The following is a 17,759-nucleotide window of genomic DNA, read 5'->3' on the forward strand; positions in this document are numbered from 1 at the left end:
TGTTTACAGCAGAACTCTTACTGAGCAGCGGGGGGGGTGACTGTACTGTGATGTTCAGAGTGTCACTTACCCGCCTTCTCCTCCAAACAGGCTGGGTGTCGTCAGCACTTTGTGGACGTTCTGCGGACAGAGACGAGGGAGGAGAAAATATAATAATACTGAGGCGCTAAAGACAATATCTGGCTGGTTTATCATGTTGCAGAGAGCTGCAGTGTGTCTGTCGACCACTGGGGGGCAGACTGACTCCATAACAGTTACAGAGACTGGGAATAGGTGGGGATGTTTGGAAGTGGTGTTTCTGATTGGCCATCTGTTGATTCCAGTGTCCCAGTCTACATGGATTAAGAGATGTGACAGAACACACACTGACTGTCATGGAGGAAGTTCATCCACTGGCAGTCCTTTTTTTCTTTTTTCTTTTGACTAAGTGTGAACTTACACAACACGGACTGTAGTTTTGAGTCTCTGTATGGAGACAGAAACCCCTCAGAGATGGACAGACCGACATGTGAGACAGTGTGTGTCACCTGTGCAAAGCCCAGCAGTCTCTTGTTGGACATTTCCAGGTGTTTCCTGCTCAGCTCAGACTTCCTCAGCTGGCAGTCGATGTTCGTCAGCCTCCTGTTTAGCTCCTGCACCTCCTCCTGACAACACACACACAGATCACACACACATCCTATCAATCATCTGTGTCAGTGTGTACAAGTAGGCCATACAGTGGAAAATACTGTGAACTCGTCGTGAACATGTAACTCCAACTGTCAAATGTCAACTTTTCATCAGAGAAGCAGACCTGTTCACAGCTCTGTGCACTTCTCAGATCTGATGGGATTAAATGGTTGATTTTTACTTAAGAAGACCATTAGAAGAAGTAGTAGAAAATATTCTCGGCCAAAAAAAAAAAGGGACATCAACCTTCACCTCACCCACACAACAATATGCTTTAAAGGGAAAGATCACCCCAAAAATACATACTTATCCTCTTACCTATAGTGTTATTTATTAGGCTTGGGCGGTATCAGTCTCATCATAACTCCCTGACATTTCACCGGGGTAAACTATATATGATGGTATTTGTGTAAAACACGAACAATAACACTGTAAAAACTGAGCTGCTGGTGATGGAAGGCATTGCAGCATGTATGACATTGTCTAGCCTATAATTCTGGGCGTCTTAATAAGAAATTAGCCTACACAGAAAGGTATTGCTGATTGTAAATACATATGGCCCATAGAATAATATAAATAATACAAAGGAAATAATGACACTTTACTGTGGCATATAGCAACACATCAAATGGGTAAACAGAGATTATGTACAATTGATGGTCAAAATCATGTAGCTAATAAACTGCTGTAGTTGTAAAAAGTCAGCTAAAGATAAAGTTATATGTGGTAATATTTTCATAACAGTCATGAATTGATTAGCTCTGATATCTACAGAGCAGACACGACAGACAGGTCCCTGTTTTAATACATTAATCTCATTTTATATTTTTACTTTCCATCAATAAAAAACTACTTCTAGAGTCTGTTTATTCACAATGACAGTATTAAAAATCCCACCTTCAAAATGTCTAAACACCCTGATACATAGTTACACAGTTTGGTGTGAGATGTTTTGGAGACCTCGCCTTCACTCCAATATAATGAGACTCTCTGGCTCTCAGCTTGTGGTGCTCAAAGCGCCAAAAAATACATGTGAAAAAGGAAACATGACCTGGTTACTGAAAATAATCCACAGACCTTGTTATGAACAGTTTCATGTAGGAACTACTTTCTCTCTATGATAGAATCTACCGGAACTACTTTATTACTACAAAAGAAAGTAGTTCCAAAATGAAACTGCTCCCAGCAGAGTCTGTGGATGATTTTCAGTAACTAGGTCATGATTCCTTTAAAAGACTGATTTTTTCAAATGTGTTTTTGGCACTTTGAGCACTTTGTTTCATTTTGGCATATGCCAACTTTTCCCCCTCAATGAGCTTAAAAACTTGCAGTATTTTGGCTGATATATTTTACATAAAATGGGAGGATGGGAACTTCAAAGCAGATTCATAACAGAAACTTTCACTCTAAAAATATCATGACAGAGAAGAATGATTGGAAGAGAAGCAATGAAGGAAATATGGAAGAAGGGAATGAAGACGGGGTAGGAGGTAGGTTCTGGTTGACCAGACCGTGTATTTAACCATGTGATCATACACTCCACAGCTGTTATATTTTTTCTGCTCCTCAGAGGACGATGTTGAAGAGGTTTCAAACACTCTCTGTCCTCGTTTCTGTTATTCTCCCATCATCTTTGTCAACTGGATAATGCTGTGATTCCTGTGAGGCTGTGTGCCAGCCAGAGTACAGCCACAGGATTTACCACCTGAGATGAAAAGCCACAGGTAGTGAGGCAGTAAGCCTGAGAGCCAGAGGAAATCAATATACAGCCTCCTTTTCATATTCATTTCAAAGCTGGCTGCTGCTGAAAACAGAGGCTGAGCTCTGTGGCTCAGTCAGCAGGGCTGTTGGAAATGCCGCTTGATGTGTTTCACAGAGACGCGGCTACAAAAGCAGGCGGCACACTGATGCTGCTGCAGGGCCTCCAGCTTGTGACGGAGGATGGCGGGGAGACAGAGGAGAGGATATTCCACGCAATGTGATGTGCAGGGAGAAGGTTCGTGTCTGCACAAGTGTTGGCTCTGGAATACGTCCGTGATAGCTAGAGAGGCTGTTCTTATGCTGTTTGCCTCCTGCCTGCAGGAGATACAGACACTCTATGTGCTGCCGTCCAACAGATTATTAAATAAGTCCGTGTTATGAATTATGCAGTGACATAGAATGTAAAGGGTACTAACTGTATGTACTAATTTTCCTTAAATAAAAACCAAATAAAAGCTAAATAATTTGAATTTTGGCCAGGAAAAAAACAAGGATTGATGAACTCCTTATGTTTAACTAAGCACGATGTAATATAACAATATAACCATGCTATTTTCAATGCTTTGTTGTGCTTGATTACTTATCTTAAATGTTATTGTCTGTTTTCAGTCTTTCAGATGTATGTAAATGTTATATTACTAAACTGCATGTTGTAATTTTCAAAAGTGCCACACGAGGGCAGTAGCTACATTTCAGGCGCATATGTGAACCTTATATTTTCCACAACATATTTTTGCTTATGTTTCACAATAAAAACCTTAAGAAATGAAGGGTTCCTTTCTATTGAAACACTAGAGGGCTTTTAATTTGAAATGGATACAGGAAGTGTTGGGTGAGTTGAACGTATTAATAACATAATATAGAAACCTTAACAGGGCAAATGCAAGAAAATCAAAATGAGGCTTCATACTAATATCTGATCAAATATACTTATCAGTTGGAGGGAATCAAAAATAAAGGCCTGCCTCTAATACAAGCCTGCTTCAAATAAAGGCCGGTCGCAGACTGCAGTTGAGGAAAGTATATGGAATTATTATAATTTAAGGAAACATGGTATATAGATATGTAATAGCTCTGCATTAAGAGATCGTGACACTTACGCATCATGTGACTACACAATGTTGCTATGGTAGCTACAGAGATACCGCAAGGGGACAGCAAGAACTGTCAATATGACTGTGGTCATATTGTGTTTTCTCTAACAAGTCTCAGGTGCAGGTTTGCAGATTGTAGATAGTGAAGACAACATGAAGCAGGTTAAAGAAAGCCTCAGTTATCTGCTGCTTATCATTAACACGTCTAACAAGAAACATCTCCACTGACAACTTCCTGCATGCCAGTAGTGAGACAAGACAAACTTGCCTATTGCAATCAATTAATTAATCCTGACACAATCAGTGTTCAGTCAGTTGGAAAACAGGTCAGATGTTCATCCATGTGCTCCACATGTTTGGACCTATTTTTCAAGTCTTTCCTGTAATGATTATTTTTATTTTCATTAATTTGCTAACCATTTTTTCCATTAATCAATTACTTACTTGTTCCATAAAATGCCAGAAAAATGTTGACCAGTGTTTCCCAAGATGACATCCTCAAATATCTTGTGTTTTTCACAAAAGCTAGTTCAGGTAGTCAACTTGAGCTGCACTGCAATCACACGTAACATGCCTCACACTCAAACCAAACGCACCCTTCCAATCTGGTGGTCTGCTTAAACTGCTAAAATCTCTCCCTCTGTCTGTCAGCGACACTGCTGCCCTGTATCAGCATCACTCCCTGTTCATTCAGCCCCACCACCATCCCAGCATCCACCTGCAGGCTCCAACAGGGGGTCCAAGATATTTGTTCATCACTCCTCTATACCTCTTTAAACACAATCTGCAAGGAGTGATTAAGTCTAGTTTGTTAACTGTCAGAGAGGAGTAAAGAAACTAAGAAATATTCATATTTACGAAGCTGAAATCAGAGACTTTTTGAATTAAAAAATGACTCAAAACAATTATTCAGTCATTAAAATAGAGGCAGATTAATTTAATAGTTCATTAATAATCAAGTGTTTGGTTGTTAGGTTTATTAGTTTGTCCAGCTGTTCCTTCCTTTGTTGTTTGCAAGTGATTGATTGATTTAAAGACAATAAATGGTGAAATTTCCACCCAGTGAAGCATTTTGTCACCAGAGGCCATGGTAATGAATTGGCAGCTGTGTGCACTGTGCATGTGTAGTCATTATTTTAAAATCTTAATCCTACCAATAATCCCCATGTTTACTAAATGTATCTGTACTCTGATTACGTTTTTTTATCTGTAACTGTAATGGAATACAGTTACCTTTTTTGTGTCCAGATTACATAATCCCATTACTGTAATCTATTACTCCTAAAACCTGGTAGCTAGTAACTAAAGCACTCAAATAAATGTAGCGTGGTAACAAGTACAGTATTTCCTTCTGACATGTAGTACATCAGAGGTAGAAAATAACAGACTCACCTTGGAGGCCTCCACTGCTCGTGCTTGCCTCTTACTGGCCAGCTGGTTCTTCAGGTCTTTGATCTCAGCCTCCAGCAGCTGGATGACCTCCTCGTAGTCCTGCTCCGCACTGCTGGCCTGCCGCTGCCCCACCTCGGCCTCCACGGCCTGCAGGCGACTCTTCAGACGGTTGTTCTCCTCCACAGTCAAACATGCTTTCTGCACAGGACAACAGAATGTGGTGAGTGTATTCTTTTGTTGGAAGCAACAATATTCAGACGCTTGATTGTACATTTGTGAATTAATCTCACTGCATTGAATGCGTTCAACATCTAAAGTGCTGTAAAATAACACAGCCTTCTCTGCGTGTGCATGCAGGATGTCTTCGCTCTGTCTTGGCTCGTCTCTCACCTCGGAGGTCCTCTGCAGCTCCTCCTCCAGGGTTTTCTTGCTGTGCTCCATGTCCTTCAGCATCACCTGCCAACAGAGGCAGCAGATTGAGCCCAGGAACTTTTAACAGCTCTAACCATCAGGTCAGTGACTCTGACTGAGTTCAGCTACAAAACAGAGGAAACACCTCCTTCTGCCCTCATTCACTTCACTTGATCTGGTGAACACAGACATGTGTCAGTTGTTGAGATTTGGCTTTGAGCCACTTCAGCTTTGCTCAGTCTCAGTGGCTTCTTTGACTCAGACAAAAAGTTTAAAGTTGGAATGCTCCCATGGCATTACTAATGCAGTAGAATACGCTTTCATCTTTCTAACGTCACCTACGGCAGGGATTTGTCTTGTGTTCTGTTTTTCTTTTTTCCTTTTATTTAATTACTTTCGCTCAATGCTCTCTAACAGCAAACAAAACTGAGAGTACCTTCTAAAAAGGTATGTAATAACCCAAAGGAAAGGAAAATTCAAAATACGATCTTGTCTTTGTCTAGCCCGTGTCTCCTAGACATAGATGAACTCACCAATATGAGACTTAGACTGTTTTCTCACACTTCTTATATTCAGCTCCTGACAGCCAAATTTAAGAATTTAAGAATTTAAGAATTAAGAATTTAAGCTGAATTCACCTTTGCCACATCTCAGCCTGAGACTAATTTGAGCCAAATTGATCTTAAAATGCTCTTTTTTTGTCTCACGGCACAGATCTTAAATTCGTCTTAAATAATCAGCTCTTGAGATAACAGCGAGATCTAAAAGAAAACTCAGTTGTCTTAAATGAGATCTTAAATTTGTCTCAGTGGCCAAATTAAAGTCTTGATGCTCCATACAGTCTGAGACACCTATGAGCTCAGCAAAAGATCTCCTGCCTGTGTTTTGCTTCTTTTTTCTCCTAAGTAGGGAAACAGATGAGACTTCAGTAAGCTCAAAATAAGACAATAAGACAAAGAAAAGACGAGTGAGTGTGTGTGTTCACCTTGAGCTGCTTCATCTGGGTTTGCAGCTGCTTCACCTCGGTCTGAAACTGCTCCATCTCCTCACTGCTGTAGCTGCACTCTGATTCATACGTCTGCACAGCCACCCACACACACACACACACACACACACACACACACACACACACCTGTTAGTTAGTCATTTTTTTATTGAATTTGTGTGCTGGACGCGAGACATTGTGAGGAGCACTTACAGGAGAGTGGAAGGCTGACGTGTCCATCAAACTGGCTGCTTCGTGATAGGAAAACATGAAGGGTCCCGCCCCTAAACCCAGCTCCTCCAGGTTCTCCTGGAAGATGCTCCGAGTGGCTTCCACAAAGTCTGAAAGTGGACAGACAAGCACAGAGAGAAAATGTTGGATAGTGATGACAGGCCACAGTTACCATTACCAACAGAACACCAAAATATACAGGGTGTCAATATTAGTATAAATGTTCATTCATGCTGTGTCATAAATGAAAAAAAAAATCTTAATTTAGCTATGTCCAACACTTTGTTCTACTGGATTGCTCATTTTAAATGTCATTGTCTGATTTCAGTCATTGCAGTTGGCTGTAGCTACACTTCAAGTGCACACAGGAACCTTGAATTTTCCACATTCCTGCAAATGTTTCACAATAAAAGCCTTGTTAAGAAATTAAGGATTTCTGTCTACTGAAACACTAGAGGGCTTTTATTTTGAAACAGAGTATTGAGTTTGTATTAATAACTTAATGCAGAAACCTTAACAGGGCAAACATGAGCTGATCAAAATGAGGCTTCACATTGAAATATGACCAAATATACTGGCCTACATGCCTGCTTCAAATAAAGGCCTGCCACTATTTGAGGAAATATGGTATGTATATATGTAACAGCTGGTATGTATATATGTAACAGCTCTGCGTTAACAGGTTATGACACAAGCCTATTATACACCATGTAACTACACATTGCTACAAAATATGATTTGCAGCACATTTTTCAGTTGCTATCACGCTGCTGTCTTTCAAAACTGTTAAAAACACATTCAAAGCATGTCAAATTTTGTGCATTTTTGCAGTAATCACATTCAAATATATTGGAACTCTTATCAGAATATTTACAAAAAAGGAAATAATAATCATCCAAAACACAGCTTCTTGCAATTTTAGTTGAAAACCTACTTGTGGCCAAATACAGGACAGAGGGATGACTAGAAACCTCACTGTAGTAACTGATGTACTTTATGTAGTTACAATATTATTGCAGCCCTAGAATTTCAGGAGCTATTTGTTTCAACTTTTTATTTTTCACAATTAAATTGCTATATTAAAGGAAACAGAAGAAAAATTGCTGCATTTCTGATTTATTTCTGTAAGGTGCCCTGTGGTACTGTTTTTACAGTTTTTCTCAGTTGTTTCAACACTCAGTTGTCTCCTGAAACTACAGTTCAATTTTTGAGGCCATGTTACACATTCAAATGTATAAAACTGTGTAGAAATTCTGTCCTTTTCCCCATTTTTAAGGTTTAGGGTTTTTTTGTCCGAAACAAGGTTAGTCAACTTTATGTTACATACTGTATCAAAACTGTAACTATACTGTACTGCAATATACAGACTGTGAATACATCATATAAATATTGCATATACACCACAATCTTTGTATCACTACAGGATAAAATGCACATTTGCAACATTGTTAGAGTTTTATCTACCTTGGTAAAACTCTCAGTATTTGCATTGATGAGTAAAATGACATTGTTTAAACTGTCTTTATGGTTCTGGTCACTGTCATGCCACGATTGAATACATGGTCAACCAGAGTTGCAGATTTCATTAGAACTATTGATTGGCCTTCCTCTTCCTCCTCCTCCTCTTTCTCTCTATCTTCTTCTTCCTCTCTGGTCTTCATACTACTACACCTTCCCCAAAACAGTAGAACTCACCTGAGGCCTCTTTTTTGTTCTGACATGATTGGAGCATTTTGCCAACTGAGTGTGAAAAGGTGAGAAGTGTGTGAGAGCAGTTGGTAATGAGGGTGTGGCATTTTGAAGGCCAGGTGAACAAAGTTTGCAAAATGAGGTGATTTGTGCTCAGACGTGTGATTTAAAATGTCATATTTGAGTGAAAACAATTGAATTGTGCAGTCTTGGAGGCTTGCTGTTGATACATGAGCTTACATGAGAGTTTTTAGACTTAGGTGCATAGTTCAGGTCTTTGTGTGTGTACATTTGAGAAAAACTGTAAGCTCTTGTGTGTGTTTGAGTGACAATATGTGCTGTCTGAGTGAGAATTGTTGCCTGAGTTTTGGTTGAACAAACTTATTTTGATGGTCAAAGTGAGTTTTGGAGGTGAGATAAACAGTTTGGCTGATGCTTGTTAGCAACTGAAGCAAAGTATAATTGCTCCTTTTTGTTTCTTAACTTTAAGTTGATGATCTTTACTTCCTGCTTCAGACTCCGGGGTTTAAATCAGTTGTGGAGTGTTTCTGTCAGTAAACTAGGCTACTGATGTTGTCTTTATTAATGCAAAATGGTGGAGAAAACTAGCGAGATGTGCTACACAGACAATCATGACACCAAACCATCTGAGAAGCAACGTATGCAGGGATTTTGGATTTGACACCACAGATGGAAAATTGGAGGATCAAAGTGAGGCTGTTTGCTCACTGCCTTGAAGTCTTGTTAGCTTGTCAATCAGAGGAAGTGAGACTGAACCCAACATTACTTCTATAACATAGTTCAGGATTAGGCTTTATGAGAAGTGTTAAATTAATTCAAACATGTTATGATCCACATCTTATTGGTTCTGAGTCTCTCTCTCTGCCACAAATAGACACAGAGAAAGTTGGGCAACACTTTATTTGAAGGAGTGTGCATAAGACTGACATGACACTGTCATAATCAGTGTTGTGCATGAACACGCTAAAAGAGCGAAGAAGTTGACTCTTCACACAGTCAGTGAAACAGAAGTCTCTGAGGACCAAACTGTGAAACTTTTTTTTTACACAAAATACATTCACAGACCAAGTTTTCAAAAAATCCATGAACTCTTTGCTCATTCATACTCCACCACCTGCAAAACACCATTCAAATTGCATACATTTTTTACAGCAACTATACTGAAATATATAGAAAATCTTTGCAGAATCCTTGGAAACAAGTTACTGTCATGAAATGATGACATTAAATAATACAATAATCATTCAAACACAGCCCAGGTTTCCTCCTTTTACTGTAGTCTTGTTACCAAACAGACAAAAGAGGATGGCTTCAGATTTTGTTTGGAAACATGGATCAACATGGATCACAGTGTAGTTAGAGCAAACTCTTATATTTTTATGGTATACAGTTATGCTACACAACATGTGTGTATTACAAATACATCTGGAATTATCCTGTAATCCTCTTCACATATTATCACTCAATCATTTTTTTCTTCTTGTTTTTGACTTGAGCAGCTGTAACAAGGAAACTTCCCCAGTGACGGATCAATAAAGTTCTTATTCCGATCACTAATTACCCAAACATCTAGAGGACATGATAAAGAATTGACAACTGTAAGATTAGCTGGTTTCTTTGAGACCAGAGTTGTGTTGTGGGACTCATGATGTCTTAGGTTCTTTGGGTTATATGTTCACATTGCATGGTTGTATATCGGTCTTTATTTTTGAGTGTATTTTAAAATTGTAATCCTGCTAATACTCCCCATTTTAACTAATTGTAACTGCAATCTGATTATGCTTTTTTTTTTAAATGGATTACAGTACAGCATTACAGCAAACTTTTTTGATGTGTCCATTTTATCTTATTTCTGCAAGTTGAGTCGGTGAGTTGAGTTGACTAGATGACTACGTAATCCAATTACATGTAATCTGTTACTCCCCAAGCCTGATTGTTACATATACTTTAGTCAGTGTGCGAAATACCCGTCAATATTCGGGGGGGTCCCCATCTCCCGATTGTTGCGCAATACCGATCTAAATTTTCTCAATATGCAGTAGGTCTATAACATTACAATATTTCATGGATGCAAGCCAAGACAATCAGTCTATAGCCTACGTGACAGCACACAGGCACACACTTAACAATTTTTGATAATCCCATATTCGCAAAGCAACACTGACATAGGAGGTTGCATTGGCTAAAGTTGTATGGATGCACGTTGTTTTATAACAAGGAGAGGCAAAGTTGTGCATTACAATGCAGACACAACAACAATTGACACCAATCTGGCGCATTTACAAGAGCAATTGACTGAATAAATGTCAGGTTTAGCCTATCAGCACGCGATCAGTGCACTTGCAAATGAGAGCCTGCAGTATGACCGATCGTGTGACATAATTTAACCATCCATCTACAGCAAATATGACAGTGCTAGCAGCAGTAGCAGCTAACGTTACCCCAGCACCTGCTGCGTCTTCAGAGCACTCGGCCTCAACTTCACCTTGTTCTTCTGTGGAGTCACTGGGTGGGAGAGGATCCTTTGTTCTGGTAGTGAGTGGGCCCACTGTGCTACCTGCACCAGCATCTTCATCTCTGAGTGCCACCTATTTGAACGTGAACCCAAAGTGTGCGCGTGATACACTCTGATTTAGCTTTCGCTTGCTTGCCATTTTTAGTATGACCAGTATGACTTCTCAACGTTACGTCTTTCTTCTGTTTGGTGCGCACATAATTTGCATACACACACAGGACTGGCTGGCTTCGTTTGGCAAAAAATATTTGTGAGTATTTCTTTTTTTAAATTGAGCTTAAAAAAACATTTTAGTGACCATTAGTGACAATAAAATATTTCTTTTGACAAAATTTGAGACCCCCTTCAAATTTTGCTTTTGAGGCTTTCGTTGGTCTCATGGGTTAATCGGGGGGGTCGGACCCCCCTGGACCCCCCCGTATTTCGCACACTGACTTTAGTGCAATCAATAAAATGAAAAGATGTTACTGATATTCTATAATGAAATACTGATCTTTGTTAAAAAAAAACATTCAAACGTCAAAGATAAAAGTTTAAAATGGCATATAAAAAGTGGTATAATTCATTTCATCATGACAGATTTGTAATTAGTATTTAAAACTATTCTATAGTGCCATAACCAGCTGCTGTTGTTATTGCGTGCTACAGGTATCCAGTGACAGAAATGCAGTACTGTGACTGTCTGCCTGGCTACACACAGACACACAGCTGACTCACAGTTACACAATGTGACATCACACACAGTGACACAACCAGTAGCTGACATGCAGCCGTCACACGGAGCCTGTGATTTGACAGGATTTCAACATAGATATTTCACCTTGCTGTTGACACAGCTGGAAGTGTGTGTGAGTGTGTGTGTGTGTGTTTGTGTACATGTGCTTCACCTCCATAGGCCACAGTGCCTTGTGGGTCAGTGGTCAGACTCTGTTTCAACTTCTTCCTCTTCTCCTCTGTGACGTCCAACCCGAGGAAGGACAAAGCCTGAGACACACAGATGGAAAGATGAACAGAGACAGAAATAAAGACGACACTGGGACATATTTTTGGCATGGCGCCACGGCAGCATCTGCCATCAAACTGCAGCACTTTGCACAAATTATTTTGAATAGTCTTCAAATCTGAGTCACAAGTTGCTTCACATCAAATATTTACACATGCAAGGTCAGTGATCATTAACTTTATAATGATATACATGGGTTGGACAAAAATTAGAAACACCTGCACTGTTCTCTGCCGGGCAACAGTTGGTGAAGCACCTACTGCAATGTCACCACAACTGTCAGATGCAACCAGAGGAGATTCGCAAAGTTTTTAATAATTTTTTTGTATAGTATGGTATGGTGTAAGTTCTTTTCAGTAGGTATATGTTAAGTTTTAATTAAGTGTTCCTGTACAGTATAGAATAGTCGGTTTTCTTTAAGATTCACAGAATAGTGTAATGGTAATGTAACCGAGCATCCTGGGTTCACCTAACAGTATAAACTTAACAGGAAAATAATAAACAGGTCAGTGAGTCCAAAGTCAATTTGAACATTGTAATTTTTTTTTTAACACTACAAGCAACTATGCGGCTTTACAACAATATTATAGGTATAGAAAAATACATTTTTGAAGAACTCACAAATGCTGAAATTCTGAATAATTGTCTGTTTTCTGAATTATTCTGAATAATAATTTTTGCGTATTCACAGGTTGGAGGTTGTAGTAGAAGAAGTCTATTCAGAAGATTAATATTTTGGCAGAGAGCTGATTGGATCACCCATATCAACTTTAATTCTAACAAATAACCATTATTATGTTCAGTTTCTCATGTTTATAAAAGACAAACTTCATGAAAACTGGTTCAGACTAAAATGAGTTACTTGCAGACCTTGAATGCTCCACTATAGCGACTGCACAGAGACTCGTGGTGGTTCTCTTACAGTCAATATGGTGTTGAAGCTAACAAAACAGGGACTCAATCATCTCTTATTGTGCCTAACTTTAGTGGATCATAACATATCGGGCATGGGATGAATCTGCAGATGCTCCAGTTTAAGATGAGACCAAACTTTTCTATGGATGTCATTTTTTGAGCCATGACAAAGGCCAAATTGTGGCCTGCGACAGACTGGGTGAGCCTTGTTTTTAGCCTAGCAGTTGTTGATGACTTGCAGCCCCTCCCAGGTGGTTAACAGGAGTGAGGAGTCAGCAGTCAGTAAAAACAGCTTACGCCTGGTGGCAATAAAAATGGAAGATTATATCCTACATGAAGGGAGGATTTACTGCATGACTGTTCTATTAGATCACATTGGTTTACAGTAGGTGTACTTAATAAACTGGTGGCGGTGTGTGTTTCTCTTTATGTTAGTGTGAAACTACACTAAAAGGCTAAATTACAAAGCTTCTGAAAGTGATACGATTGCACAAGAGCCGAAGTTGTAAAGGTACAATGCTAGTCTTAGCATTAGCCCAAAGTTAGCCTTTCCTGCTTAGCTTACTTTGGGCTAACCCTGTCACTGTTTCAGCTGTTAGGAAACAACAGACAAGACTTTTGTTGGTGTTGAGAAGCTGCAGCATTTATTACCTGACACACTGTAACCTGAACTGTACATTTACTGCCAGACTGACAACATAGTGTTAAGTATAAATTCGTGCTCTGCTCTGAGCAGTATCGTTATTCACTTGTTGCCTGCTCGCCCTCACTTCTACACCACACACACTTATGTACTGCCCTATTCCTTAAAAAAGCTATGCTACATTAATGATGGTACGCTTCAATAAAGTCCAATAAAACATAACTATTACTGTAATCGCAGTTCCTGTGGTATTGTTGATTTGTCACCACCACAGTAAGGAAAAAATTGATGCTGTCATAGCCGTAAGCATGATACATCTTCTTTCTCTGTGCCATCAAGCTCAAACTGTTGTCTAAACCTTAAACAATGTTGATATCCAATAATATACATAAAGCCCAACTACCCTCTGATCTAATGAGCCAGTATTGTACACTGTTCAACCTTTAAAATGGTTTGTCTCTGCTTCCAGTCTGCTTTCATTCACTTTTTGTCCTTTGTGACATTTCCTCACCTATTACAGTAACTGTCAAAGCTAAAAATATCCATAATCCATCTCTGTCTCTTTTGCAAAGACGCCAACAGATCAAGAGAGAATTGTGCCTGTATTCAACATTTCAACTCTCTCTGTCTCTCTAATCCCATTAATGAATTGGTAGATTAGGGTCAACCTTCGGCTGAGAGGGATCTGGGAAAAAAAAATGTAAAATCAAAGCTGAATAGCAGTAACAGAACTGTGCAGAGGGCAGAGACAGAGGAGCCAGAGGAAAACAGAGACCACGAGAAGAGAGATGGGAGGTGGGAGGGCAGGGGTGAGAGGGAGAGCAGGGAGAGAATGTGCTGATAGGGTAAAAATAATGTACAAATGAAGAGCCCGAGTATGATAGAGCGAGCAGAGAGAGGCTGCAAGAGAGAGATCAATAATTAGATGAGGAAAGAGCTCGCGGCTGAAAAACTGCTACAACTGTGAAAAAGTTGCAAGTGAGTTAATCAGAACGAGAGAATCATCAGTGTAGATTTGTTTCATGGAGTTTCTCTAAAAACCTAAATAAAAAATGAGTGTAGAAACACAATGAATGCAGGGTTTTCTATACAGGTCACAAGATAATTTTGATTATTATGAAAAAGATGTGAATCATATTCAACAGCCTTCACATTCACCAGGGGCCTCATTACACAAATCTACTAAAATCCTATTTTCATCTCTCTTTGACATTTTAGTCTACTGTAAGCCTCTATGTGGCCTACGTGAAACCCAGCAGTAGTGTTTCTTATGAACTTTTATGATTAAAATACCATTTATATGCTTAGTAAATGAGATTAAGTTTGGTTGCTAATGTTATGACCCTGTGGGTCATTTGTGAATGTGTTTGTCCTTTGCTGCAGTGTCTCCTCTCCCAGTGTGTGTGTGTGTGTGTGTGTGTGTGTGCGTGTGTGTGTGTTTTGCTCTCCAGCGTGAATTGGGAACAGGTGGCGCAGGATGATGATGATGAGGAGGATTGCTGCTCCGCGATTGGTCAGGGGGCGGAGCCCAAGGCCTATTTGAACGCCGGCGGCCTGCATTCTGTCTCCTCTCCAGCCTCTCCACCACAAAGAACCGCCAGCATGGTGTTGCGAATTGTTTGGTCAGAGTAATTTTTGTAGACGAGTAGATGTAAGATTGTTCGTATTTACTTAGAGAAATTGTTTGATAGATCACTGGGAGCATGTGCAGAATAAGCCTCAAGCTTTTGTAAAAATTGTAAATAAGTGTAAATAGTAGGGCAGTTTAGTAAGGGGGGGAAGCCTTTTGTTTTTAACCTTGTTTTCTCCTGTTTATATTCAGTTAGGAGATCAGGTTAGTATTTTGTCATTTATTTTCTATTACTTTCGTTAGGTAAGTTCAGGGTTTTCTTTAGATTGATATGTTTGCTATTTTGGCCTGTTTCTCCCCCTGAAGTAAAATAAAACTGCACCTTTTCTTGAACTTGGCAACTTGGTCGCTGGCCTTCTTTGGAGTGGGAAGACAGAGGGAGCACACTATTTGTTATGTTCAGGGTTCCCCTAGACCGGGACATAACACTAAGACATGAATGTTGAGCAATTTGAGTAGTTAGCATAATGAGCCAATAAGTGCAAAAAAAAAAAAAAAGGAATTTACTTTAATTTTGCTCTAAAAAGGTGATTTTAAAGTCCAAATTTGTGATGTTGAGAAATCCTGAAGCCAGTAATGTTTCATAACATATAGTAAAGAAGATTTTATGACCAGGATTGCAACTGCAAGCATCATTTAACCTCCTTGATGCAAGTTGTTTTTTTGCTGTTATCAGTGGAAGTATCTCACCGCAAATACTCAAATTACTGTAATTAAAGTAGTGTGCTTTCAAGTCAATTTCAAGTTAATGTGTTGGGGTACATATGGGGTTGCGTATTTAAAAGCAAGTATACCTCCGACCTAAAGCTCATTTATGCTTTATGTTAGATACTAGAGGTGTAACGATTCACTCATGCATCTGATGCATCAGACTTTAATGTGTAAGATAGGAGTGCATCGGTTCAGGCGGCCTCTATCGGTAATGCAGCAGCGGATATGCAGCAAAGGGCTGTAGGCGGAAGCTGAAGCCACAGAGGGTTTGCAGCCTCTGTATATGGGGCGAAGGCTCCACCAACTGAGCTACCAAACCACCCAAGCTGTCATTTTTGACGAGCTGGGAGTGAGAACATGTTGCACAGTCACAGTTCAACTGGAGTTTATCAGTTCATCGCCAAGTTCCATCAGCCTCCGGACAATCTGACAGAAATCTGAGAAGAAACACTCTCAGAGAGAAAGTGTGTCTGAAACATTATCTACACTTTATTCAGAGACATGTTAAAAGAACACAAAAGAAAATGAAAGCAGTTCAAATATTCTAGAAACAGAAATGTGTGATACTTTTCTGTTATTAGTATTATATTCTGTGTCTTTCTATGGATCTTCATGCACATCTTATTTTTAATTTTTTACCGTGGTCTGTGTGAATACTGTTTTCTGATTGGCTGGCAGGTGTGCGTTAAAACTGTTAAATGCACAAATGGTTCGCCTCAAGTTTAATCACTGTTCGAAATTTATCCACCAACCAACTTGTAACCATTGAAGAGCACAGCTGTCAAAGCTCACACCACTTCCTAACTGGAGGTGATGCGAACGAGCAAGTGAGTGAGTGAACAGCTGATTGCTTCAGTTTTCCTAAATGAGGATGTCCTAACACGCACCGATGCATCACGTGCTTGAAAAATTGCTCGCCTCTATTTCAGCGAAGTTTCACGCTATTTTATCTGGTTAGAAATCGATTTTTCTGTTTCCCTTTTTCTGTTTCTCCTTCCATGGTTGAGAAGAAGTGATCTTTATTATGATCCACATCAGCCTTTTCATAAGACTGTCCTCGAAAAGGATGCAGAACTTTTGGGAACTTTTGGGAGTTAAACGTAAGTAAACTTTCCTCCAACTCTATAGAAATATGGCTGATTTAAAAAAATTACATTACTTACGAATAAATAATAATAATAATGATCTCAAGTGCACCACTGGGATATCGCTTGTATGTGTGGTCAGGTCTTGTTGTGGTTGTGAAAGGACTAGAATTATTTCTTGTCATAAAAACGATAAGCTCTTGCTTCATAACTTTAGATAGCGAGTGGTAAACCTTCACCAAAAAAATCTGTGAATGCTTTTATTTCATATTGTTGGTAAATGACGATGGTATAAGCTGGATAATAAACTTGTAGGTGTGTGTTAAACGGTGTGAAGGCACAACAAGGAGACGCCCAAGGTGGCTATGTCCGCAAAGTGACCCATGCTTATCATATCATATGGGATGAGCAGAGAAAGATTCATGCACACATGAAGCAAATAAACCTACAACAACCACTGAATGCCCCAAGGCTTGAATGAAATACTCCAAACATGCTTGGCATCACACAATATGAAAAATATAATTAGCAGTATGGGTCTAAAATAACTTCTCTGACCAGAGGACCGCACTCACCAAGTCTAACTTGTCCGATTTGAGGCGAATGTAGGGGTCCAGTGTTATCTTAGGTTTGGTCCCCGTTGGTGACCTCTGGCTGGTTGAACCTAGAGACAGGAAAATAAAAAACAGGGAGGAGGAAGAAGGTTGATTTTCAGCACTGATCAGGAGACATTCCTACAGTGAAAAACACGCAGTATTTGTATGAGCTATGGAAGCAGGTGCTGCTGGCCTTTAAACAGAATCTACGAGGCAACAGAACAGCTAGTAAACAACAGGAGGAGAAATATCATTGGATAATCTTTAATATTAGAGTGGATGGACAGATAGTCTCAGTGGATTTGGTGGAAGTGAGTGGTTGTGGTGATAAGGGAGGTGTGTGCGAGTGTGTGTGTGTTTGGGTGGGAGGGAGGATGAAAAGCAGATGATTAAAAAGAGAGGAGTGGG

General features: G+C 39.6%; 1 protein-coding gene across 3 annotated transcripts in view; it reads right to left on the bottom strand.

Moving 5' to 3' along the window:
* LOC146310094 (syntaxin-binding protein 4) overlaps positions 1-17,759 on the bottom strand; it is a 98,032-nt gene that overhangs the window by 1,656 nt on the left and 78,617 nt on the right. For 2 of the 3 annotated variants that reach the window (XM_084744922.1, XM_084744924.1), the window contains exons 12-19: positions 17,331-17,419; positions 11,656-11,752; positions 6,526-6,653; positions 6,313-6,405; positions 5,307-5,372; positions 4,917-5,114; positions 528-644; positions 71-120 (exon numbers count right to left, since the gene is read on the bottom strand). In XM_084744922.1, the coding sequence (XP_084601048.1) occupies positions 71-120; positions 528-644; positions 4,917-5,114; positions 5,307-5,372; positions 6,313-6,405; positions 6,526-6,653; positions 11,656-11,752; positions 17,331-17,419 (838 nt within the window). The remainder of the gene's footprint in view (positions 1-70; positions 121-527; positions 645-4,916; positions 5,115-5,306; positions 5,373-6,312; positions 6,406-6,525; positions 6,654-11,655; positions 11,753-17,330; positions 17,420-17,759) is intronic. The other variant, XM_084744923.1, reaches the window with a different exon arrangement.

The sequence above is a fragment of the Lutjanus erythropterus genome, chromosome 19 (genome assembly GCF_056507025.1).
Source record: "Lutjanus erythropterus isolate fLutEry1 chromosome 19, fLutEry1.hap2, whole genome shotgun sequence".
NCBI classification, from domain to species: domain Eukaryota; kingdom Metazoa; phylum Chordata; class Actinopteri; order Lutjaniformes; family Lutjanidae; genus Lutjanus; species Lutjanus erythropterus.